This window comes from Mastigoproctus giganteus, chromosome 14 (assembly GCF_048544385.1).
Source record: "Mastigoproctus giganteus isolate SK-2022 chromosome 14, ASM4854438v1, whole genome shotgun sequence".
Taxonomy (NCBI): domain Eukaryota; kingdom Metazoa; phylum Arthropoda; class Arachnida; order Uropygi; family Thelyphonidae; genus Mastigoproctus; species Mastigoproctus giganteus.
The window spans coordinates 122,217,269-122,242,834 of NC_143588.1; the positions used below are offsets into that span (position 1 = coordinate 122,217,269).

The window sequence follows — 25,566 nt, forward strand, 5'->3', positions numbered from 1 at the left end:
TGTGGTTGCAGCATCTGTTCAGGTGATTCATTCCCGATCAGAGAACTGACATCGAACAACACGACAGGCTCACGAGAAACATCTCATGCGGTTCACTTCTGCTAACAGCGGTAAGTCATCAGCTGTCTTTCCATTTACTTATTTTATTTATTTGTTTTGTTGTTGTTGTTGTGAGTGTCACAAGAATGCGGAATTGTTTTGGGAATTCATCTGACTCCTCGTTGATTCTTGCGTTCTTTCAGCGTGCGACTCCACATTCAGAATTACCGACAAGTATTTTCAACACGGTTATTGAGTGTGGCCAACAAATGCGCATTGATCGTCGTAAATGTTACTTTTCTGCGTCGATTGATTCCTTTGCGTCCAGATAACTAAGGCTACGAGGCGCCCGTCTCTTCATTCTGTAAATGGCGTGCATTCCACGATCGGCAGAGCCCAGCAATCCTGAACAGACCAATCTTCGTCGTGGTTTTAAAAACACAAAAAGTTTCCTCAACCCAGTACTGGATCAGCTGTTTTAAACGCTATCCAGAAGGCGATTTGTTGTCGTTATCTGATGCTGTTTGCTCAAAGTCGCGTCTTCTTCCTCCCTGCCGACAGCATTTATTTGGATTTGAATCAAAACAAGGGATTCCTTCGCCTACAACAAATACCTCGCCTCTTCTGAGCATATTTAGGCTTATTTCTACTTATTGGTAACTGGTATGGAATATTCAACTCTGCATTGTGTAGTTGAGCACCCTGAATACGCAAGGGCATGCCCAGGAGAGAATTTGGGGAGGATGAAAAATGTGGTACCACATTCTGTTAGCCCCGTTATGTCAGCATTAGCTGTCCTAATAAAACAAAGGGGGTTTCTGAATCATTTTCCAACGCTGATTTCAAAAATGAATTACGACACGACAGATTTCTTCAAACGTCACGAAAGAATTTTTACTAATTTTGGCAGAATTTGTAAACTGAAATGATAACAAAATGCTGCTTTTGGCAGACTTTTATCTTTAAATGCATGTTTAAAACATTATTAGAAAGGGCCAAAAGTCCGTTAAACACTCACCGCTCATTTTAATAATTTATCTAAGATGGGTCAAATTTACGTTTCTTTGATTTTCTTGCAGGTCCTCCTACTTTGTAGTCCCTCTTTAGCATCCACAGTAGTCACCCATTAAGTTGACTTTCCACCTACTCTGATAGCCTCATCTCCATGTCTTTAATATCCTGGTTAAACCTCTCACCCTAACACTTCCTATGGTTCCTGGGAACTAGTCTATGTGGAAGTGTAAAAAATGTACCTTGGCACTCATGTTGCCACCTAGTTTCTTGAGTTTGTCTACATATTTTCAACTATATTCTTGTAGTGTGGATCCTTGTTGTTCCCAAGAAGTTCCCGACAACAGACTTGAAGCTAATCGATGCCTGTTTTTCCTTTTTTATTCAGAGTTCCCACAAAATCTCAGTTCCTCAGCAGATTGCGAATCTGGGGTCCACCAAAAATACCTTGTTTTATCTTCTCTTGGGTGATCGATCAGAATTTAGTTCAAGGTAGTTGAAGCAGGGATCTGCCTGAGGTAAAGCTTTCACAAATTCTGTCTTCTCCTTTGATAAATTTAAATCCTTACCAGATCATTGAGTTCAAGTTGTGAAAATAGTTGATGGATGGATTCAATGTAGACTTCCGTTTCATCTTCAGAAGCTTCACTTTCAACGCTCTCTGCTGCTGCATTCTCCAATATAACTGGAAGGCTTGAAATTGGCAGTTTATCTTCACGTGGTCTAATGGTAAGTGAAATATTGAGATGCACAATGCCCTTCGTACTGTTTGCGCTGTATCCCCCCTACATTAACTGAGCAAAAGTAAGAGTCATCACAGTGATTTGTAGGCTCCTGCGAAATCATGGGAATTTTCAATTTTTCCTCAATCTCAATGTTTCAACCCAAATTCGGCAAACTTTATGTGGAGTCCATTGTTTATCTTGATCACCGAGTGTCCCATCAAAATGGGCACTCACATTTTTTACAGATCCTGTAATATTATATTGTCCTTGCTTGGGGACTACTTACCTTCTACAAATATGACAAAATAATTTCGGATTGTGCAAACACTTGAATGAAGACATTTTACTCACTTGGCAACACAATTTTGACACGATAATCTCAAAAATAAACTAACCTCACACTGATAAATTCTGCTACCTGGAGTTCTGAAGGTTGGCCAAGAAACAAATGACTGAAGGCAGTGTTGCCAATATACGAAGATTTAGTTGACAACTCCCAGCATTTGCTCCTAACTTAATACATTCAATAATACAACCCGTGACATCAACTCAAGTGATTTGTAAGAAACTGTACGTGATAGAAAAATAGGAATTACATTCCTGAACTCAAAGTAAAACACTCAATTAAAAACAGATATTAGTTCGCAAACACCGAAATCCATGCAGAGTGGTGCAATCGAATGGATGCGAAGTCGCATTTCGGTACAAAGAATGCAGAGTGCTGTAATTTGAGAGAGCTAGGTCGCATTTCGGCACATGTCCACTACACAGAGTTTAACTTTGTGGACGGGAGTGAGAGGAGAAATTTAGAATCCAAGGTCAATCCTAAGAATTTAATCTATCTGGTTTACAGAAGAAATAGTTTAGATCGGATTCTAACTAGTAGGTTGTTGTTATTTTTATTGGGTCGATTTTCTGTTTACTGTACGAAAAATCTGCGTTTCCAGGAGAAGAAACCATGGTACAATCGCCTGAGACCGATTAACTCAGCCACGTTGTGAAAAGACCCATAAAAAATTCTTGACGTCATCCGAACTCAGGCCTTTTCCATCCGGTGTGTGAGGACAGCGATCCTACCAATTGCGCTGCTCACAAGGGGCCTAACCCGACGAAGACCCCTTAATAATATCTTTATTGTAGGCAGTGAATGGTTCCATGATTGCCTGATGCAATAATACCCATAACAGCGACAACGCTAGGGATTTAACACGAAAGAACTAATAGAGGAAAAATTACATAAAACGTATAATTACATATAAAATTAATGTTAACATGGGAAACGAAAGAACATGAAAAGCGATGAAGAGACGATGGCAGTCAATCGGCTGAAGACGAAAGCTGCTCCTGATGATGCGTCTTCTGTACGATTTGTCCTCTATGAACTTTTTGTAGTCCACATCCATCTCCTGGACAGTGTGGAGCATCTCCATAGGCAGGAATCTATCGCCTATTCTGAGCCTCCACGCCACAGCCTGCAGAGAGGGGAGCTCTTAAAGGTTTCGAGGGGATCCTCCAATTGCACATCTGCCAAAATAAAAGCCCGGGCCTGGGCTTTTAGGGTCCCGGCGTCTTTTGCTGTCTCCTGTTTTTGCAATTTTTATTAATTAGGTAGGGGCGCGAACGTATTCTTTGCCTCCGGGCCCAAAAAAGGGTAGCTACGCTACTGTATCGGCCTAAAGGCTGAAGTTTGCGTGATTTGAAAGAAAAGGAAGGAGTACGGCCGAGAGGAACAAAGCGAAGGGGGGGGGGGGCTCTTCCTTTGGGAAAACCTAAACTAATGTTCCGTAAAGTTGAGGATTTACTAGGGAAGATAAGAGTGCGATCGTAAAGTAACTGTTGAAACATTTTCAAAAGGAATCCTGAGATGCATTAACAGTTTTGAAGTACAGATATCCGAGGACGAAGAGCAACTGAATCCAACGCAGCAGTGATATCAAAGAGGAAAGAGTGCAGTTTCACCTTTTATTGCCATGTTACGCAACTTACTGAGATTAGTTGAAGGACACACATTTCAGTTCAATGTGCTGAGATGCCACGGTGATCTGATGCTGGTCTAGAAGGAAAAATTGCTTGGAAAGTGGTGTCAAAAGTGTATTGTCTAAAAGCATTAGTAAATTGTGCAAATAGCGAAAGGCATGAAGACTTTTGACTTTTTTGGGTTTGCAATCTCCTAGAATTCTTATCTCTGGAGGTAAATAAGCTTGACTGAATGTTTTTTTGTAAAGATTTTCTTCGATGTGGAGGAAGAAAAAGTTACCGATTTTGAGGCAGCGGTTCTGCAACTGGTCCATCTGGTTCCATTGCAGAAACGTTCTGAAGGTAATTTTCCACTGCAAATAGGAAAATGAAATTCAGATGTTACAACATGAAGAGTCTTTGAATATGCATCTGCAGCATGGATGAGATAAGACTAAATCTAATATAATCTGCCCAGACATTGATCTGCGAGTCTTCAGGGATGCGAAATTTTGTGAAACGCTCCTCTTTCCTTTCTCAGATCTAGCATTGATAAATTCAAGTAGGGCTGCTTTCTTAGCTGTGTCAAACAGGAAACGGTGAGCTGAGAAATAGCTTACATCCCGTGAGAGCGCTACCTTCGAAACTCTCCAATTGTTTTCTCCTTGTTCCAATAATCAGGCGATCTTTTAGGATTTTTTTTTCTCTTCTTCGCTCAGTCTCTGACGAGAAGAGCAAGGTTTTCTCTACTGGAAATGCCCTTTTTGATTCCAGAAAAACAGACCACTCGACCTGGGCATACAACAAATTATACACTAATGCACATGGGTTGGTGAGGGTTCTTTTATCTAACCCCAATATGACAATTATTTTCTGTCATTGTAGGCATGGCTTCCAAGATGCTCCATCACCTGCTCCTCCTCGCCCTCTGCATCTCCTTCTCTACGTCAGACGTCACAGGATCCTGCTTAATCGAAAAGGTGTCAACCGCATCCAATAGCTTCTCTGTTAATCTTTACAAGCAGCTGTCCACTGAGCCGGGGAACATCTTTTATTCCTCATTCAGCATCGAGTGTGCATTCGGCATGCTGTTCTACGGAGCCGGAGGATCCACGGCACAAGAAATTCGCAATGTCATGGGATACGACACTGCGGGCCTATCGGACGAAGAGGTGCACCAAGGTTTCCAGGAAGTGCTGGAATCACTCATTTCAGAAAGTGGAAATTACATACTCGAAATAGCCAACGCTATATTCGTTCAAGATGACTTCCCGATTCGGTCCCAGTATGTGCAGGGAATCATCTCGTGGTACAAGTCCGAGGTCAGGAATGTCAATTTTGCTGGCGATTCGGAAGCGGCCACCCAAGAAGTCAATGCATGGGTCGCCAACAAAACGAAAGACAAAATAAAGAAACTCGTAGATCAACTGAGTCCAGCTACGATCTTGTTGCTTCTAAATGCCGTGTACTTCAAAGGCACGTGGATAACCCAATTTAACCTAACTGACACAGTGGAGGAGCCATTCCACAACAATGGGTTGACCACAGAGGACTGTCTGGTACCAATGATGACTCTAGAGAACGTAACCTTCCGCTTTGCCAACATGACAGAACATGGTTTCGTGATGGTGGAGTTGCCGTATGAGGGGAACAACACAGCAATGTGGATTCTGCTGCCTCATCGGGTGGATGGCCTTCCATCAGTGGAGCAGCAGCTCTCACTGGACCTTCTAAACGACGCCAGGAACTCCCTGACCGAAGAGACAATCGACATACTGAAGATCCCCAGGTTTAATCTAACCTACAGAAAAGAGCTGAACGATGACCTCGAAGTGATGGGAATTCAGAGTGCTTTTGCAGCGACTGCCAATTTGAGCGGAATCAGCGAACAGACACAACTGGCCGTTTCCCAAGTGATCCACGAAGCTGTTGTCGAGGTGAACGAGGAGGGCAGCGAGGCTGCTGCTGTTACTGCCATAACCGTAATTCTATCTGCTGGCCTATCTCCGAAGAATGTTATAGTTGACATCCCTTCATTTTCTTTATTGTCGACAAGAACACGGGCCTTTTTTTGTTTTCTGGCAGAGTAGCCAGCTTTGATTGTTAAATATAAAGTGAAACCGACCATTTTCTGTACAATGGCCCGAGATGATAACAATAAAGGCACAGCGCATAATCGCTCTCTCTCTCTCTCTCTCTCTCTCTCTCTCTCTCTCTCTCTCTCTCTCTCTCTCTCTGTAGATGCTGCTTCCATTGCAAGCAGTCTTCAAACTTTTCAATACAAGAAGGATACTTCTTGCTCCCTCTTTGTTTATTTAATTGAGACTCAATGAAATTTGCGAGTGAACGTATTGGCTCAACAAGACCCTGTAGAAGTGGTAGAAAATGCTTACACAAAACGTATATTTAATTTTATTTTATTAATAATAAGATACACAAAAGGCAACCATTAACAGTGTATTGCAAAGAAGAAAAATTGTGTGTGCCGAGCACGCTTAGCGGAATTTAACTGAAACTTCTTTAGAATCTTTTGAAGCGTTTGTAATTTAAATGTTAAGGTAGATTTATGTTTTACAAGCTTATTAAATGTTTTTGCAGATCATTCCTTTGTACTCAGTGGAGGTGGTTTCGGTGATCGCATTGCACGCGTACGTGCTCTATGCGCCTTACAAAGCTCGCTATTAGTTTTTGGCACGTTGAATTATACTTTGTTTCTTTTTTATGAAATACGGTAGAGAATAACGAAAGAAATATTTCGATTTTTTAATTTTTAACATCAAACTGTTACAAGCTGAGATAGAGCGATTAAAAAGTAAATGCGACAGGAGTACGAGTTACACCATGGCCGCGCTGTAGGAGTACTGATTGCGTCATGTTTCGCGGCCATGTACGGGGCCACGTTGCTTGTGCCTTGTACAGAGTGGTACAATCATGGGGGGGGGGGCTGATGAATTATTTTGTGTTGCATTTTCGTGGCGATTTTTGTCAATCGAGGAACGCACATTACTGCCATGTAAAAACTGCCAGGGGCGCCCCTAAAGAAGTTTCACTTCAAAAGGAATCGGTCTCCTCTTACCCTTGAGAAAACGAAGAAAATTGCACACCACATCTTAAAGAAATCCTGTTCGGATATTGATCAGAATATTTTAATCTTCAAATAATTAGACTTTCACGTGGTTGGAGAGATTTTCAATAAATACAGTTTTCTCTCCAATCTTCTCAAATACAACTATCCTGTTCTCAGATCGCAAAGACTAATAGATTATCTGGTGGATGTTCGTGTTCCAAATCAGTAAAACCGTCATACACTGAAAGAGCAGAATTCATGGCATACCTCGATCCTGGGCAACGCGACGCTATCATGCCTCTCGTTAGTGGACAAACTCAGCGCTTGGCGGATATATTGGCATACGGCATCCCTGCATTCACGTAGACGGTAATTCGATATCAGTATGAATAAACGTCGTGAGTTAACCGACCTTGAAAGAGGGGATGACAGTTGGTGCCCGAGGCATGGGTCACTCTATTGTGGAGATGATACAGAAATTGCATTATCCCTGATGGACAGTACATCTGGAATACGCCATTGCTGGAATAACATCTCATGGTGGACAGCGCTGTGGGTGGAGAAAGGTGGTGGATTAACGTGGCCATCTGTCTTTCATTGTTTCTGCCAATCGGATAGGGACAGTGGAACAAATCATCGCCGACTACAACGAAGGAGGTGCCAGAAACGTCTACACCAAGACCATCAGGCGATCATTAGCTAGAGTCCCATTGCTAACACCACTACACAGGGTTCTACGCCTCAACTGGTCGAAAGAACATCGGCACTGGACCTTGTGTGATTGGAAACGGGTTTCCTGGTCCAATGAGTCCCGCTTTCAGATATTTTGAGCAGATTCAAGACTATTTGGTGGAAACCGCACGAAGCTATGCACCGATCATGTGAACAAGGAATTTTCCAACTTGGTGGATGGTCGGTAATAGTTTGGGGCGTGTTCAACTGGCACACGTTGTGACCTCTGGTACGTGTAGACGCATCTCTGAACGGTCCAGGTTACATCCATCCTTGCAGACCATCTGCATCCCTTCATGAACATCGTGCACCCACAGGGCAATGGACTCTTCCAATCGGAGCAATATGGCCTTAGTTGCTAATGCTCCTAAAAACCAAACAACAACAACGACTCTTCCAGCAGCAAAATGCGCCTCAGTATAGAGCCGTAGTGATTAGACGATGGTTCGAGTTCGAACAGCATTCATTGTAGAGCATCTTTGGGATGCTGTGGAAAGGTCCATTCGAGGTTTGAATCCTCCACTCAGGAATGCGATGGAGTTATGGACAGCAGTGCAGCAAGCGTTGATGGAAATTCACTTGAGATGCTTTTGTGAACTAGTATGCTCAGAGGGCCTCGTCGTGTGACTGCCCGTTTCCGATCAGACACACGGTGGGCCTGCCCGTTACTAGGTAGGTATGCCATGATTTCTGTCCACTAAGTGTACAAACTTACTGTATTCTAGTAATCGTTTTATAATAGAGTTAATATTAGTTCTCACTATCTGTGATGACTGTATCTCAGTTTATTTCATTTTTGCTGCATCAGCAATCAATCTTTTAATAATTAATTCATTTATTTACAGCTATACATTGCAATCACTGCAACCATTAAGAGTTTTATGTTTATAAACTGCACTGTAAAAGTATTTTAGAGAAACGTGACTTCAGGAATGTTTTATTAACAGTACTAACCAACAGACCCTCGACAGAGAAACGAAGGGAATGGTGTGAAATAAATCATTGCTTCGTAACAAAGTTGCATGACTCGTGTCCCTTAAATCCTGTATAATATCTTGAAAGAGCTTTTTAAATTTATTTGTGGGCTGATACGATCGTCCAGTGGCAGATTACTCACGTGCAGTCTTAAGGATGAAAAAATAACGTCTCACTTCATTGCTACAATTTTGGATTTTGGTTCCTAAGAAATATACACAACATGAACCAAAAGAGGCGCATTATACTTGCTTGTAGACTAATGCTGGGGTGGGGAGGGGGGGGGGCATAGTAAATAAATTCGAGGAATTTCGAGTATTTGCTAGTAGTTCCTTCCTTCTTTCCTCGATGATGGTCGTTCTCGGGACATGGAGGACTTGTTGCCACTCAGACATAACAGATGTGGAATTTGGTTAGGGATGATTGCTGAGGGACTGCGATGATTGCGAATTAAGGATGATTGGTAAAGAACTTGATGTGGAAACTATAAAGATCGGTCGTGTGTTTGGGCCATGATGGGCAGACTGTAGCTTACGGACGGCCATTGTAGGTTGGAAGAATCATCCCGCTTTGTGCAAACATTTTGAATCAGAAGTTAAATATTCCGGATTATTAAATGGACTTTTAAATTTGGAATTTCTTAACCATTTAGCACTGATCGACATTCTTAACCATTTAGCTGATGATCGACATCCTGCAGGAGCTCTCTTACATTTCAGAAGCTTTACAGATTTACGATGGCAAAAGCAGATAAATTAATTATTCGAACTATCAATGCCATTGATAATCTGAAAAATTCTGAAGGAAAATATGAAGCTGAAATTGAGAACACGTTGAAGTGGAAAGAATTTGAAGCAATCAAAATCGAAAGTAAGGACACATTTAAAAAATTACCTCCTGACACGTTATTAAATGCATTGTTTTATCTTTAAAGGATAATTTATTAATGCAACAGGGCGATTTCAATAAATTTCCTTCTTAATATTGTTTTTATATTGTGGAATGTTTTGTGATAGTTTTTGTTATTTGTGATATGGGAAATATTTCGTGTTATTTTTTATTCGCAATATTAAAATTTTATCATTAAAAAATGTATCATTATATTTCCCGAGTTGTTAAAAAAAAAAAAGAGAAGACGAATAAAAAAGTGGAAAATGGTTTTATGTGAATCCTTCGCGTTTCATTTAGGTATTTTGATTTGAATATTGATTACGAAATAAAACAGCTTTGGTATTGTCGAATTTATTTTATCGAATATTCGCAAATTTTTATAATTTCTGGAAGACAAGATACAACGGATTTATGACAATTGAAATACCGACCTTGTAGTTTAAACGACATACGTAGCTGTTCGGGGCACATAACAATGGAATGTAACGAAAAAATGTTACGAAAAAAGAAATTGTTGACAAATATTTGTATTGTTGCAGTCATACTTACTTCGGGAAGTATGATTGTGACGTCATACTGTTAAAAAATTCTAAAAAGTTAGAACTCGAGATACTATCGTAAAGAGGGGGAGCACGATGACCAGGCTAACTCAAGATATCACACCGGTCACAAAAATGCATCACGCACTCTTAATCACGCTACTAGGGAATGCTCGGCGCAGATTAGTAGTGTGAACGTGGGAAGCGGCAGGAATTCCTAAGGATGTTTCACCTCACAAAGTTGGCAAAATTGCGAGCTCATTGTTAAAATATTCACAGTTCAACACTGAAGATTGACACTGCGCCAGTTACCATAGGGTAGCCATCGGATTCTGCTAGAAAGAAAATTCACTTCAAGTTGGGAGATAACTTATTCCAATTTTTGAACTATCGCTGTCCATAGGAAATTTCACGAGAACCAAATCTTCCTCATGAAGTTCACCAGATATTTCCGTTTGCACCTTAAATCCTGCATCCAATCAGTATATGCTTCACTGATCGAGAGGAGTACATTGCAGGAGGTACAATCATGTGTATACATGTACAGTATCTTATGTAGGACGGCACCTGAACGAAAGTTCAACTCCGTCTTTGTACACTGTGGTGGTTACAGAGCACTGTAACAGGCCAGAAATGTGTGTAATGTTATGTTCGTGCAGTGTGTGTTGTTTAGTTGTTTCTGGCCGTTTTGTCACCAGGCAGGCGATCATCTGGAAAGCCTGCCCAGTGTCCGTCTACACCACGGGGAGGTGGGCCACAACTGCGCATGAACCATGGCCAACCTCAACAGTCACTCACTGAATGACCAAAGAGAGTTTGGAGCCATTCAAAAAGAACCCCGTGCCAGCAAGCCGGCAACAGCGCACACCACACACCACACACATTCCCAGGAGACAGGACAGCAGAAGACGAAGAAATAAGGATGGGAATAGCATAAAGTAAAAAAATAATAAAAAAATAGAATAAAAATAAAATAAAATAAAATAAAACAAAATAAAAATAAATAAAATCTTTATCCATGTCTTTGCCCAAGTCTTTATGCAGTGCTGCCCATTATCTTTTTTTATGACCAGGTTTTGGCGGATTATAGCCTTAGTTGCTAATGCGCCAATAAAACCCAACCAACCAACCAACCAGTGCTGCCCAAAGTGGTCCACAAGGAGAAAAGTTGTATTGTCAAACAGAAGTAGTAATGTCATTCAAACATGATCGGCAGGAACAAGTTCTAGATATAATTCTGAATTCTGTTAAACCTGAGTGGTGTCAGAAGTCTCTGATAGATGACGGTATCACTGAGCAGAGGAAGGATTTAGTTGAAGAGATTCTTGATAAAGGATGAGTCAGAGAAGTGCAGCATCTGTCAAAATCTTTGCGTGTTCTTGAAAGCCACAACAATTTTGTATATGACGTCATCAGGACGACGAGGCAGCGCACAGTTGTATTATGATTTATGATGCATTTTCAGTTTCATTTCTTGAATTAACATTGAGGTTGAGAGCCTTCCTGCGATTAAAAGCAGCATTGCAGAAGGTTTGAAGGGCCTGGAAATTGTTGACAGAAATGAGTATCTTCTCACCTCCGGGACACAAGTTTGGTACTGTTGCCTTAAGAGCCGATCTTAGATCATCGTAAATGGAGCATTCAAAAAGGACGTGAGGAGAGTCTTCCGGTAGCCCACATCGACAGGAGACTGTATTGGAAAGTCTGAATTGGTAGAGTTTTGCGTTAAGCGAACCATGAGGTAAACCTCCCCTTTGTAGGAGGTAAACAGTGAGGGTGAAAACCATTTTCTGGTGGATGATGAGAGTAGTGCAGTTACGTCGGGAACGAAGTTTTTGGTGATAGCTCCTTTTTCGGTATAATTCCATCTATTCTGCCAGGGGTTCACTAACAAATTCCAGCATCTGGTTCGCTCAGTTTTGGGATCAGTCTGAGGGTTAACGATGATTCCCTGAAATTCCACAGAAATGCCTTTGCGGATGTAAAAGCAAAGCCCTCTAAACACAACATGCAAGTCAAGTGGTATGGTGCCTGCAAAAGTCTGTAAAGCTGGAGTTGATACTGTTCGGCAAACGTGAATTAGGCTAAGGAGAAAACAACGTTGAATACTGGATAACTTCGTTTGTACAGTTTTGAGTGATGACTCCTAAAAATTTGGTGCTTCGGACAAGTGGAAGTGATTTCTTGTCAAGTTTTACAACTGGTGGTCTGCCATAGTCTAATCTGTGTTTAAAAATCGATCCCCAACCAAATCATCGATTTGGTTGGGGATAATTTTAATTTGTTCTTAGAGGACCAAGACGATAGTTCAAAGAGTACTTTATTGGCATGTAGCTCTAATTCGGATCTTGAGTTTCCATTCACTAAAATGATAATGTCATCTGCATACGCAAGTTGTTGCACATTTTGAAATTCAGACGTCCTAAGCAGCCAATCATCGAGAACTAAGTTCCAAATCAAGGAACCCAAAATTGAACCTTGGGGGCAACCACGGGAATAAATATGTGAATCTTCGTGCTTTTAGCGATCAGCAAAGTAGTTTCTAACAAGTTTATAAAGCTGAAGAGAGCAATGATTGGAACGGAGTCTACTGAGGGCACTCTCCCACCATAAAGTATCAAACACGCCCTCAAAATCGATAAAGATCGCCCTAACGTACTTGAAAGTGAAGCTGTGAATGAGGTGGTAAAGTTCTAATAAGGCATCTTCGCATCCAAGCCCTTGCCTAAAACCGTATTGAAGGGAGGATGTGCAGCTTGTGGTTCCCTGGAGTGTGATTATTTTATTGGCGATTAATCTCTCTAACACTTTTCCCAGGTGAGAGAGCAAGGCTATGGGGCGGTAGGATTTGGCACTATCAAGTGGCTTACCAGGTTTATGTAAAATCTTAAGAATGGCGTGTTTCCATGGTTTGGGAAACGTTCCAGTATTTAAGCAGTTGTTGAATAATTTAAGTAGAACTTTGGGCCTTAGGTCATAAAAGTGTTTCATAAATATGTTGTCAATCGGCCATCGCCAGGACATTTGTTTGACTGAATTTTATTCAAGATTGAAGTAAGTTCTTCTGCAGTGAATGGACTTGTTTCTTCTAAAGGAAGGTATTTTTGGTTTAAATCTCGAATAGATAGATCGTGTGAAGTATCAATAGTGAGATCATCATTAGGCAGCGGTTGGTTCAAGATGGCATTTATGGAGTCTGTTAGTGTAAGAGTTTCCATTCTGTTGGAGGTAATGGAGTTAAAAATGCCACCCAAGATCATTTTATTTTTAGCAATTTTATAAATGACGCCCCAAGGATTATTATTCCCAGACGTACGGACAAAATTGTGCCAGGATTGCGATTTGCTTTCATAAATCAATTTTACTATTTTCCTTTGAGTTTTGTATTCTTCATGAAATCTGTTTAATTTCTTCTTGAGGCCAAGTACGCTGAAAATTTCTTCTGGGTTTGTGTACAAGTTTCCGAGTAGAGGAAAGTTCGTTGTTCCACCAAGGTATGCAGTTAGTTTTTAGTTTCTTTTTATGCGTAGATTTTTGAACTGCAGTGATGATAATGTTTTCAATCTGCAGTGCTAGTTGTTCGGTGGTAAGAGAATTAAAATTTTCTAGGTTGTCTTCGGGCAAGTGAGAGAGAACGGAACGATTAAAACGTTCCCATTTTATGTTTCTAACAGAGTAACGTATGAGATTACGAAGAGGTTGTTGAAGAGGAAGAGTTGATTCCAGCAGGAAGACGATAGAGCGATGGTCACTCGTTGTTAGGTCAGTTTCGACGTGCCAGTCAGTAATACAAGGAGCAATACGGGCTGTGGCCAGAGAGTGTCTATATTTCATGTGTCTATATTTGATTCACCCAGGGAATTAGAAAAGGTACATGGCTGCTTTGGTTGATTCAAGACAGTAAGCTGATGGGAGAAGATGGTATCCTCAAGCAGTAATCCCCGAGCATATGTGAAAGAACTGTGCCACAATGCAGACTTGGAGTTTGAGTCGAGTAAATTTAACAGAGGACTAGGGCCTAATAAACTGAACACGGAATCGATATAGTGTAAGTGAGGAGTAAAGTCAGATGACGGGAGGCAATACATTGAGATAACATACGTAAAGTGATTACTTATAAACAGCAGAGAACTTATAAACAGCTGTTTATAAACTTATAAACTGCTGTTTATAAACTTATAAACTGCTGTTTATAAACTTATAAACTGCTGTTTATAAACTTATAAACTGCTGTTTATAAACTTATGAACTGCTGTTTATAAGAGTGTACTTATAAACAGCAGAGAAGGCATAATTCAAATAGCAGAAGACTACTATAGAGAATTATACAAGGAGCGAGGGAATGATACCAGCAGTGGGGAAGATGGATTGCAAAGTAGCAACACATACGACATACCCCATTTTCTTCCTGATGAGGTAGAACATGCATTGAAGAAAATGAAGAATCGGAAAGCCCCGGGGGAAGATGAAGTTACTGTAGAGTTGTTAAGGTTGGGAGGAAGAGACATAACACAAAAACTGGCAAGGCTCTTCACAAAGTGCATTAGAAAAGGTGTGATGCCTAAGCAGTGGAATAATGCAATCATAGTTTTGCTGCATAAGAAAGGAGATAAATCAGAAATTGGAAATTGTAGACCAATTAGCTTGTTATCCCATATCTACAAGTTTTTCACAAGGGTCATTACTAACAGATTAGAAAGAATACTTGATGAGAATCAACCGAAAGGGCAAGCTGGCTTTAGGACAGGATTCTCAACTATGGATCACCTTCACGTAATATCACAGCTAATGGAGAAAGCAAATGAATATAAAACACCATTATGCCTGGCATTTGTGGATTATGAAAAGGCATTTGACTCCATACAGCATAAGGCAATGTTTCGGGCACTGGAAAGACAAGGCATAGATACTCCATATATTATGATTTTGAAGAAAATATATGAGAGTGCTACCTCCTTTATTAGACTAGACAAAGACAGTAGGAAATTTAAAATCGAGAAAGGAGTTCGACAAGGAGACACAATATCTCCGAAGCTGTTTACTGCTGCCCTTGAGGAAGCTTTCAGAAGATTAGACTGGTCTCAGAAAGGAGTCAATGTGAACGGAGAGTACCTAAACCATTTACGATTTGCAGATGACATTGTGGTCATAAGAAGATTTAACACAAGAAAAGTAGAACAAGCATTAAGGGAAAACAAAGGATTTAAATCAGCAGCCATGAGCAGTAATACAGGAAGACAAAAGATACTGAAAATGAAGAATAGCGATGGTGTACTTATAAACAGCAGAGAAGGCATAATTCAAATAGCAGAAGACTACTATAGAGAATTATACAAGGAGGGAGGGAATGATACCAGCAGTGGGGAAGATGGATTGCAACGTAGCAACACATACGACATACCCAATATTCTTCCTGATGAGGTAGAGCATGCATTGAAGAAAATGAAGAATCAGAAAGCCCTGGGGGAAGATGAAGTTACTGTAGAGTTGTTAAAATTGGGAGGAAGAGACATAACACAAAAACTGGCAAGGCTCTTCACAAAGTGCATTAGAAAAGGTGTGATGCCTAAGCAGTGGAATAATGCAATCATAGTTTTGCTGCATAAGAAAGGAGATAAATCAGAAATTGGAAATTATAGACCAATTAGCTTGTTATCCCACATCTACAAGTTGTTCACAAGGGTCATTACTAACAGATTAGAAAGAATACTTGATGAGAATCAACCGAAAGAGCAAGCTGGCTTTAGGACAGGATTCTCAACTAATGGAGAAAGCAAATGAATATAAAACACCATTATGCCTGGCATTTGTGGATTATGAAAAGGCATTTGACTCCATACAGCATAAGGCAATGTTTCGGGCACTGGAAAGACAAGGCATAGATACTCCATATATTATGATTTTAAAGGAAATATATGAGAGTGCTACATCCTTTATTAGACTAGACAAAGACAGTAGCAAATTTAAAATCGAGAAAGGAGTTAGAGAAGGAGACACAATATCTCCGAAGCTGTTTACTGCTGCCCTTGAGGAAGCTTTCAGAAGGTTAGACTGGTCGCAGAAAGGAGTCAATGTGAACTCTTAGATTTTCCTGTAACTCTTAACAGGAAAATCTTAATCAGTTATGCACAGTTAGTAAGGATTTCGGACTAAAGATGATGAATATGGCTAAAACAAAAGTAATGATGAAAAAGTATGCCACAGAAAGGGAAATAATGATTGAAGGAGCAGTAATTGAAAAGGTGGAGTCATATACTTATCCGGGACAAGTCATTAGCTGTAATAATGATAAATGGCTGGAAGTCAAAAGAAGAATAAATTTTGGATGGATAGCATTCAGGAAATGCAGTCACATACTGAAGAGCAATATCCCAGTTTGTCTGAAACGTAAAATAATGAATCAATGTATACTCCCCACCATGACTTATGGAAGTGAAACTTGGGCACTCACCAAAAGAATGGAAGAGAAGCTGAGAACTACACAGCGAAGAATGTAACGAATTATATTGGGAGTAAGACTGTTAGATAAGAAGAGAAACACATGGATTAGGCAGCAAACTCAAGTAAAGGACATTCTTATCAAAACTAAAGAACTAAAATGGTCTTGGGCAGGACACATAGCTCGAAGACATGATGACAGATGGACTAAGAAAATAACAGAATGGTACCCAAGAGGAGCTAGAAGAAAACCTGGAAGACAAAGGCGGAGATGGATAGATGAAATTCATGAGTTTTTGAGTAGTAAATGGATGGCCAGTGCTCAAAACAGAAGGAACTGGAAAGTTGCCGGAGAGTCCTTCAACCTGCAGTGGATTGAAAATGGCTGATGATGGTGATGATGAAGTCGAGTGATTAGGACTCAAGACTTGAATGCAAATAGCATGCTGTGATGTTAAACAGGACAAGAGTAAAACGTCAACATTTTTATTAAATATTACGATGGCTACCTTAGGATCTGTATGAGTCGCTTGTAAAGTCCGAGAAGAACAAGGATACCCGACAATTCGTCCTTTACTATGATACTTTCAGAACACGAGAACAAAAACTCTCGCTGCCATATGGGCTGTAAGACAACACAGGAAATAAATGGGATTCGAAACCAGCAGCTACTGACCCAATATATCCAAAGATGTATCGTTCCTGTATCCTTATATGCTTCGACAATTTGGTCCTCTGCTCCAAATACTTATATCAGGAAATTTCTCAGCCTGGAATAGTGGTTGCTCCGGTGGTTAAATAGGATCGCCGGGAAGCCCTTCACAATTTCGAAATCCATACTGTACGCAAACTGGAACACAGATCCGTGGATTCAGATGATCACAATACGAAACATCTGCACTCTAGCACAACTTCTCACTGGGAGTTTAGATGCCCCTCAAATTGAAAATCTTGTAGTTAGGCCCCGCCCTGGAGCCCGCCTCCACAACCCTCATAGTCTCCGAAGCGCTCTCCACCACACGGACGGATTAAAGCGGATGTTTCCTGCCAATACTCTGGACTGTTTAGAGACCTCAAAATAGACCCGAACAGGTACTGCCACGAGAAAACTTACAGGAAGCTCATTGCAGCGGAAACTACAGATATGATGAAGAACGTAACTGAAGAAAGGCTTCAACTGCCCTAGAACTCATAAAAATCTTAAATGAACGATATATTGTGTTTCCAAAAGACTGTTATAGGACTGAGGGTATTCCTTTTGTACAGAGAATAAGAATGAGGACCAATTCATAGTGTAAATGACAATGTCATTTTTCTATGTATGTACATTGTTTTGTAATTTTGTAATTTTTCTATGTACATATATTGGTTTGTAATTTTTCTGTGAATGCATGATGTCTGTATGTAATTCTTCCTCTATGTGTATATATCTTATGTATTTGCTGATATTTAATCCTGTTACACTCTAATAAGTGATGTATGTATGCGCCACCCTCCTAGGAAATTTCTGTACAGGGGTGTTTGTTAAATAAACTGATAATAATAATAATAATAATATGGTTCTTGAAGAATGAGAATGTCAACTAGTTCCTCCTCAGATACACGACGTAGCTCATCTGCCACGGTGCGTGAATGGTGAGCATTGGCTTGCAGAAATTTTAAGTTGACAGTCGAGATATTTGGCAATTACCACGGTCTTCTTCTCTAAATTCAGATATGAATGTGCTCAATGACTGCCTATTCTAAGACATGCTAATATTAGTTCTCATTGCGCCTTGAGACTTGAAACCTGTTGTACCATAATTGGCCTACTTCGAGGCCAATTATGGACCCAGCACTGAACCCTCGGGATCTTCACCAATAACATTATTCCACGAAGAATAGTACTTATCGATAACTACTCTGTCTTCTTCCTCTTAACAATCCCTTCATCCATAGCAGTAACTTGCTCTTAATGCCCATTACGCCAGTTTGTACAGCAGTCTTTTATATGGAACAGTCTCAAAAGCCTTCTTGAAATCTAAATGCACGAGGATAAAATTATTTTTTGCATCCAGTTCCTTGGTCACTGCATCATAGTAACCTATACAGATTGGTTAAACAAGACTTCCCCTTGACAATCCAAGCTCTGATTGCTGTATAATTGTGTGGCTGTCCAAATGGTTGCGATTTACTTCTTTAACTGGTAATTCCATTATTTTCCCTGGAACAGACATTAATATAACAGAACTCTAATTACTCACGTCGCCTTTGAGTTCCCCTTTATGAATTGGGGACATATAGTCACACTTCTCCAGTCCATTGGGACCTTCCCCGAATCGAAGAATGTTTTCATAATTATGGATAAGGGTTTGCTTATCTGCTTTGCTGCCTCCCTTAATCATCATGAGAGTTTTATGTGGCTGTAGAATTGTTCAATTACTGTTCCCGATAATTACTGTCATCAATATTTAGGCAATATTTGTGGTATTATTAGCTTTAACAAAATTGAGAATATACAATGCAAAATCACGTTGTGACCCAGCGAGATCAACGCTAATAATAATGACCATAACTTCCAATTACCTTGGCCGATCTTCACGAAGTTGATGTCTGGGGACACATCTTGAGAAGAGGAACTTGATGGACACAAAATAAATCAAAATGTGACACTTGAAACCAATAAACAGCAAATAACGGAGCACCAAAACTATGCTCTTGGGTATGAGGTATATTGAGGGTCTAGCGGCTCCTGGGATTTCCCCCATCTCCACGAATGTTCTATATATCAGTACCCTGTCAAAGCCAAAGATTTCTTGGGTGTGGGCAACCCAGGAGCGGGACTGCTGACACCGACCAGTCTTGCACACTTATTAGTGGGTGCGGGATCTTGGTGCAATATGCACCGCCAGAGTTGGTAGACCCAGGCTCAACTCCTCGTGCCAGGGATGGGCACCAGGTGGTAATTGCCCAATGGACTATCACCTGGTGGCATAGTAGCCTGTTTCATTTTACAACACATTACACACACACACACTAACAGGCCATTATGAGAACATGGTATTGTATGCTAAATTGGTGGAGATGGAGGTATGTTCGGGTGCCCCCTTCGACAATTAAGTACATACATACAATTTTCGACCATTTGTTCTTTATTGCATTCACGTCCGAGAACTCCCTGCCTCAATTTTAACCCCGTTTCTGCTGGTCGACAGAAAGAAATCATTGGGTGCACTTCAGTTGAGTTAAATGGGTCAATCGGATTGGGTGGGACTCTGGATTATGACGAGGACAGTTCAAGAAGAATTCCAGCTGGTTTGTGGCGTGCTTCAGTTCAATTCTTCCATCAGGGTTTCAATGCTGTCTTTAGGCCAAAGGTCATTTTTCAATTCCTTTCGGAGAAGATGAATGACTTAAATAATATTGGCGTATTTTGAAAGGAAATTTGATTTTACTTCAAATCCTAAATAGCCTCAGTGACGTTCGAATCCGGTTCCCCGAGGCAATCAGGACAAAAGCTGAATCGCTTTGACAACAGAGCGTACCTCTTTTGAACAGAACTCCGTAAGAAAACGGATGAAGATGCTGACTTGTGTTGAGTCAGTGTGGATGCGGTCGCTCTAATCTCGAAAATTCACGGCTCTTTTCGAAGTTTCTCGTCACACTTAATGGTATTCGTATTTTGAAATGTGTTGTGGCGCAACGTGCGTTGCAGTGTGCGCCATACCAGAATGGTATTCGATGAGAGCGCTGTGGAAATACCGAAAACAAATAGAGCTGAACTGAGGGAAGCACGTGATTCCTTTAAACTCCACAAAAGTCGTGTATTTCGGGGACTGGCATTATCCAACACCGGAACTGCAGTTGTAGTACGAATCTAAAGCAGGGTCTTCAGGTGATTCATATTTCCGTTGGAAAACTGATATCAGCCTGCACGAGAGTCTCGCTATTAAGGTTCTTTCGATTCCTTCCAGTAACAGCGGTAAGAAATCAGCTTTCTTTCCATTTTTCCTTCTTTGTTTTTTTTGTGAGTGTCACGAGAAAGCGAGAAGTGTTTTGGAAATTCATTCATTATCGGAGGACGGACAAACGGACGCCTGTCCTCTGGTAATAAACCCTCACCCAGCTAATAGATATTAATCAAATTTCAGATTGAGGACTCGTAGAAATTTCTGTCCACGCATCCCAAATTTGATTAAAATTGACCAATAGAATCTCGCGATAATTATTTATTTTTTCCTACATCGCTTTAAATATCACTCGCACAATACACTTTTTTATAATACTTTTTGGTTATTTTTTTAAATTACAATAAAATTTCGAAAAGTAATTAAAGTTTTAAAAATTAATTAATGATTTAAAAATGAATTCAAAGATTTAGATATAATTTTTAAAATACTATTTAAAATTCAATTTTTTAAAATAGCAATTCTTTCCATCGTATTTTCACCGTCCTTCCTATCGCACGCGTTGCCACTACGTTTAGTATTAGTATTAGTATTAGTAACGGCCGTATAGTGCAAGAAAGCCTATGGCTTATGCTGCACCAGCCAAAAAAAAAAAAAAATCGTTTCTCGATTATTCCACAAACATTCTCTGCCTCTCCCCTTCGTGCTCTCCTTGTTTCGTTTCTGAATTTTAGAATTTGAGGCCGAGTAAAACGTCTCCTTTTCTGCACATATCCGTCAGTTTGGCCGATGGTCTGTTCGTCCGTCCACACGTTATAACTTTAATCCGAGTGGATGGTTAAAAAATTTCATTTATTAAATTTATTTTTTTTGTTCGTGTCACATAGGTTTTCGATACAGTGGCATTAGTATTTCGTGTCTGGCGCCACGGGTGGTTTCCACATCTGCGCTGTATGTACTTTGTGAGGGAAAGGGCGAACAGCTGCAAATTCCAGAAAAAAGTCTGGTTTACGAAGTATTGTGGTTTGTTCTGTTGTTTTATCTCTGGCTGCAGGCAACGTAGAATCCCTGGTGGGAGCCTATGTTGCCCGCCACCACCACTAGGATTATGAGCCAGGCTGCCCATCATACTCTGGCTGGTCTCTGCCAGGAGTCGCTTGAGCTTCCTGACAGAGACCAAGTTAAAAAAAAAAAAAAACTTTTTGTTGAAAAGAGCACACTAGGATTAGAGTGGGTCAGAATGTAGGGTAAGGATGGACCAAGATGAAGGGCCACCCGGTGATTAAAGGCGAAATGGGGAGAGGTTCCAGGGAATTAAATGTTGCTGGCGTACTCAGCAAAGGGCATCAACGCAGATACCCCACCCACAAGAGGGTGGCAGTATAACCCTATCCCAGAGTGGGGTGTGCATGATAGTATTTTATAATTTCCTGCATTTTGTGAGTGCTCGCATTCAGTCTACACCTACTGGGTGCAAATCGCGGGAAGGCTACATAAAGATGTTTAATCGTTTATGAAGATATGCCCCGGATGGGGGGGGGGTTGGATTGTATCTCGGTGAAGAGTCGTGGCGTCGATCATCATATGTGGGGCACTCGTACATGACGTGGGCCCAGAACTCTTCATCTCCACACTGGCTGTAAGGGTTGTTCAGGTGAATACCAGGGAGGACGCTTGGGACAGATAACGACAATTGTGGGGTAGAACGACTTAGTTATTTCTCCTTTATTTGTTGCATTTCAGGACTCTTGCCATGGACGCTGTCGGTAGCCACGACACTCCTTTTTTTTTTTGCTTGTGGTCATTTGTGAAGTCCAGATCCAGATCCAGTAGTTGGGTGGGAATGCTTTTCTTGTGGCGATAATAGAGACCTTTTTTCAGTACTTCCAGGTAGAGGGGGCCTGCGATGACTTGGAGACCAGGGGTGTTGACTTTGCAGCACGCCCTGGTAACAGACAGAAGCATAAATCGCTGAATTGAATCGAGGTTACGCCTGTTCCTCTCTACTGTTGCTCTACTGCACCATATGTGGGATTTACTTAAACTACCATCAAGGGTAAGGGAAGAGTTTCCGCTTTCGTAAAGAAGACTACGGTGGTCTGAGACCGTTTTTAATTTCTATGCGGGGGCCAAACTGATGATGTTTAAAACAGCTAATTCTAAATGGGATGCATTCAAAGAATTATTATTGGAAGCTACTAGGCTTTTCTTACCAACTAAGAAATATTGTTCAAGTTTCAGGCCTAAATGGATGTCCGATGAATTTATGAGGCTCGTGCCAGAAATGAAAAATGCGTGGGATGCATATAAATTATCACGCGATACAGAACATCATTTGTGCACATCAAGTGCCATCGGCACTTCATGTGCAAATCTCTTAACGGCATATATCGATGCTCTTAACGGTATTTTGAATGTAAAATGCATGCTCCTCTGCACTGCTACTTCTGAAGTCCTGAGGATTAATGTCCGTATTAAGAGAATCTAAAAGGTTATTCCGATTAATTTACTTAGAAGTAAGCCTCAGTCTTTCTAACAAAGATTGATCAACAGCACCCTTATTGTAATCTAATTTCTACTTAAACACTATCATAAGAACATTGTCTAATCCTACAAACGTCATTGGTGAATCCAAATACTGCAAAGACTACAAAAAATGATAAAAACTGTTTAGCGATGTGCCCACAAGTTGCATTCTGTGTGCTAAAACCAGACACAAAAGTAACATTTGAGCAATTATTATTTAAAATAACAGAGCCCTTCGTAGGCGAGTGGTCACGATCGGGAATCCAAGTAGCACACACTCATTGAGTAGACGGGGGTTTAAGCCCCTGAATACAGTGGATCTGCCCACTCCCAATGGACCAGCGTGGAAGATTATGGTCTATATCCCCCAACATGAATTGTTGAGGAGGCTTCCATCCTACGGTGGGTTGATAATGGCAAGAGTTTACCTTTTTTTTTTAATTACAATCGCAGATTTTGGCGTTTTACTTTTGTTGTGCACTGCCCAGCTTCCTACAGGAAACCCAACCACCCTATTCTAACCAGAAATCAGCAATATCAAAGTTTACATCATGGGATACAACCCTTAATTGATACAGGACAGAGCGAGACCTTTGGCCATTCAGCTGTTGTACTTTCAAATACAAACTATTGTTGCCATTGTTTAAATTTCTACCATCATTCAATTTTTCTAAAATTATCCATCATCCTCTCTCGCCCTTGCTAAATGCAATGCCCTCCTGTATTCAGGGCAACTGCCATCTCTCACTGAATGATCAAAAGCTCGCCCCTTCCTTTTACAACTCTCACGATATAAAGGCTTGTCTTTCTGTTTACAATCTGAAGCACATGCCCCCCCTCAGCACAGTGACCACACGTCACAATCATGTGTTTGCACGTGCTTGAGGAGTGGCCGTGACCAAGACATTTAAAACATTTTAGCACTACAGTAAATCTTATAAATTTATGGGGATTGTATCCCAGAAATATTCTGTCACTGCTTCTCAAAATGTTTAATAATTTCGGTTCACTAAAAGTTGATTCCTGAAAATATTTTTCAGCAATCAACCACCCGCCGGTTAAAGGAAAATTTCCGCACAATCTATCCTACATCTGTCTTTCCTCAATTTGAATTTATGTCCCCACAGGTGCGCAATCTCAACAAGAGGAAGAATCCCATCAGCATTGAACTTGCTCACACTATCCAAGACCTTATACACCTCAATCATATGACCTCGCAGGTTGGTTTTCACCAACTTCCACACATTATGTGGAAAATTCTTGGGTTCGAAACCTTTCAATGACGCGAAGAACTTTTATGGACTCTTTTCATTATATGGCTAATTTAACGGACCGCGGGTAACAACTGCACGTTTTTTCTCCCGAAAACTTCAAATTTTCGTCAAAAAACCAGGAGAATTTTCGTCAAAAAACCAGGAGAACCGATCAGAGGGCACACGCAATTCATAAACATAACGCGTATGGGTGGATAAGGTTCTTTTCGGCTAACTCTAACATGACAATTTGTTTTTTTCTCATTCCAGGTACGGCTTCCAAGATGCCGCATATCCTGCTCTTCCTCCTCCTGTGCATCTGCTTCTCAGCATCGGACGTCACAGGATCCAGCTTAACCGTAAAGGTGGCAACTGCGTCCAATAGCTTCTCTGTTGACCTTCACAAGCAGCTGTCCAGTGGGCCTGGGAATCTCTTTTATTCCTCATTCAGTATCGAGTGTGCATTCGGCATGCTGTTCTACGGAGCCAGAGGATCCACGGCACAAGAAATTCGCAATGTCATGGGATACGACACCGGCGGCCTATCGGACGAAGAAGTGCACCAAGGTTTCCAACAAATGCTGGAAGAACTCATTTCAGAAACTGGAGAATATTTACTCGAAATAGCCAATGCAATGTTCGTTCAAGATGACTTCCCGATTCGCTCCCAGTATGTGCAGGGGATCATCTCGTGGTACGAGTCGGAGGTCAGGAATGTCAATTTTGCTGGCGATTCGGAAGGAGCCACCCAAGAGGTCAATTCATGGGTCGCCAACAAAACGAAAGACAAAATAAAGAAAATCGTAGATGAACTGAGTCCAGCCACGGTCTTGTTACTTCTAAATGCCGTGTACTTCAAAGGCGCGTGGATAAAGGTATTTAACCCAAATGATACGGTGGAACGATCGTTCCACAACAACGGATTGACAACCGAAGACAGTCTTGTACCGATGATGACCTTATCTGAAGTAACTTTACGTTTTGCCAACATGTCAGAGTACGGCTTCGTCGCGGTGGAGCTGCCGTACGAGGGAAATAACACGGCAATGTGGATTTTCCTGCCTAACCTGGTGGATGGCCTTCCAGCAGTGGAGCAGCAACTGTCGGTTGAGCTCCTAAATGATGTCAGGAACTCCCTGACTAAAAAGAAAATTCATATATTTAACATTCCCAGATTTAATGTGACCTACAAAAGTGAATTGACCAGTGTTCTTCGGCAGATGGGAGTGGTGAGCGCTTTCTCGAATAATGCCAATCTTAGCGGGATCAGCGATAAGGCGCAATTAGCAGTTTCAGGGGTGATCCACGAAGCTGTTGTCGAGGTGAACGAGGAGGGTAGCGAGGCTGCCGCAGTCACTGGCACAGTAATGGTTGCTACTTCAGCCACGATGCACCAGATTAGAGTTATCGTTGACCATCCGTTCCTTTTCTTCATCGTCAACAAAATGAACGGCATCCTCTTATTTTCTGGAAGAGTTACCGATCTCTCGGTTTAGACGTCGAAGTGAAACTGACCATGTACAACGG

The 25,566-nt window shown here is 41.0% G+C and overlaps 1 protein-coding gene across 3 annotated transcripts; it reads left to right on the plus strand.

The window, feature by feature from the left end:
• On the plus strand, positions 1-25,566 carry LOC150075703 (intracellular coagulation inhibitor 3-like). 3 transcript variants are annotated; one of them, XM_090388883.1, is made up of 2 exons: positions 1-110; positions 4,617-5,899. In XM_090388883.1, exons 1-2 carry the CDS (start codon positions 86-88, stop codon positions 5,819-5,821), a joined length of 1,230 nt encoding a protein of 409 aa, XP_090245009.1. In that variant the 5' UTR covers positions 1-85; the 3' UTR covers positions 5,822-5,899. The 3 variants fall into 3 exon arrangements, with proteins under 3 accessions (XP_090245009.1, XP_090245008.1, XP_090245010.1); XM_090388882.1 differs by lacking the exon at positions 4,617-5,899 and adding an exon at positions 24,310-25,566 and having other exon boundaries at positions 41-110; XM_090388884.1 differs by lacking the exons at positions 1-110; positions 4,617-5,899 and adding exons at positions 20,210-20,334; positions 24,310-25,566.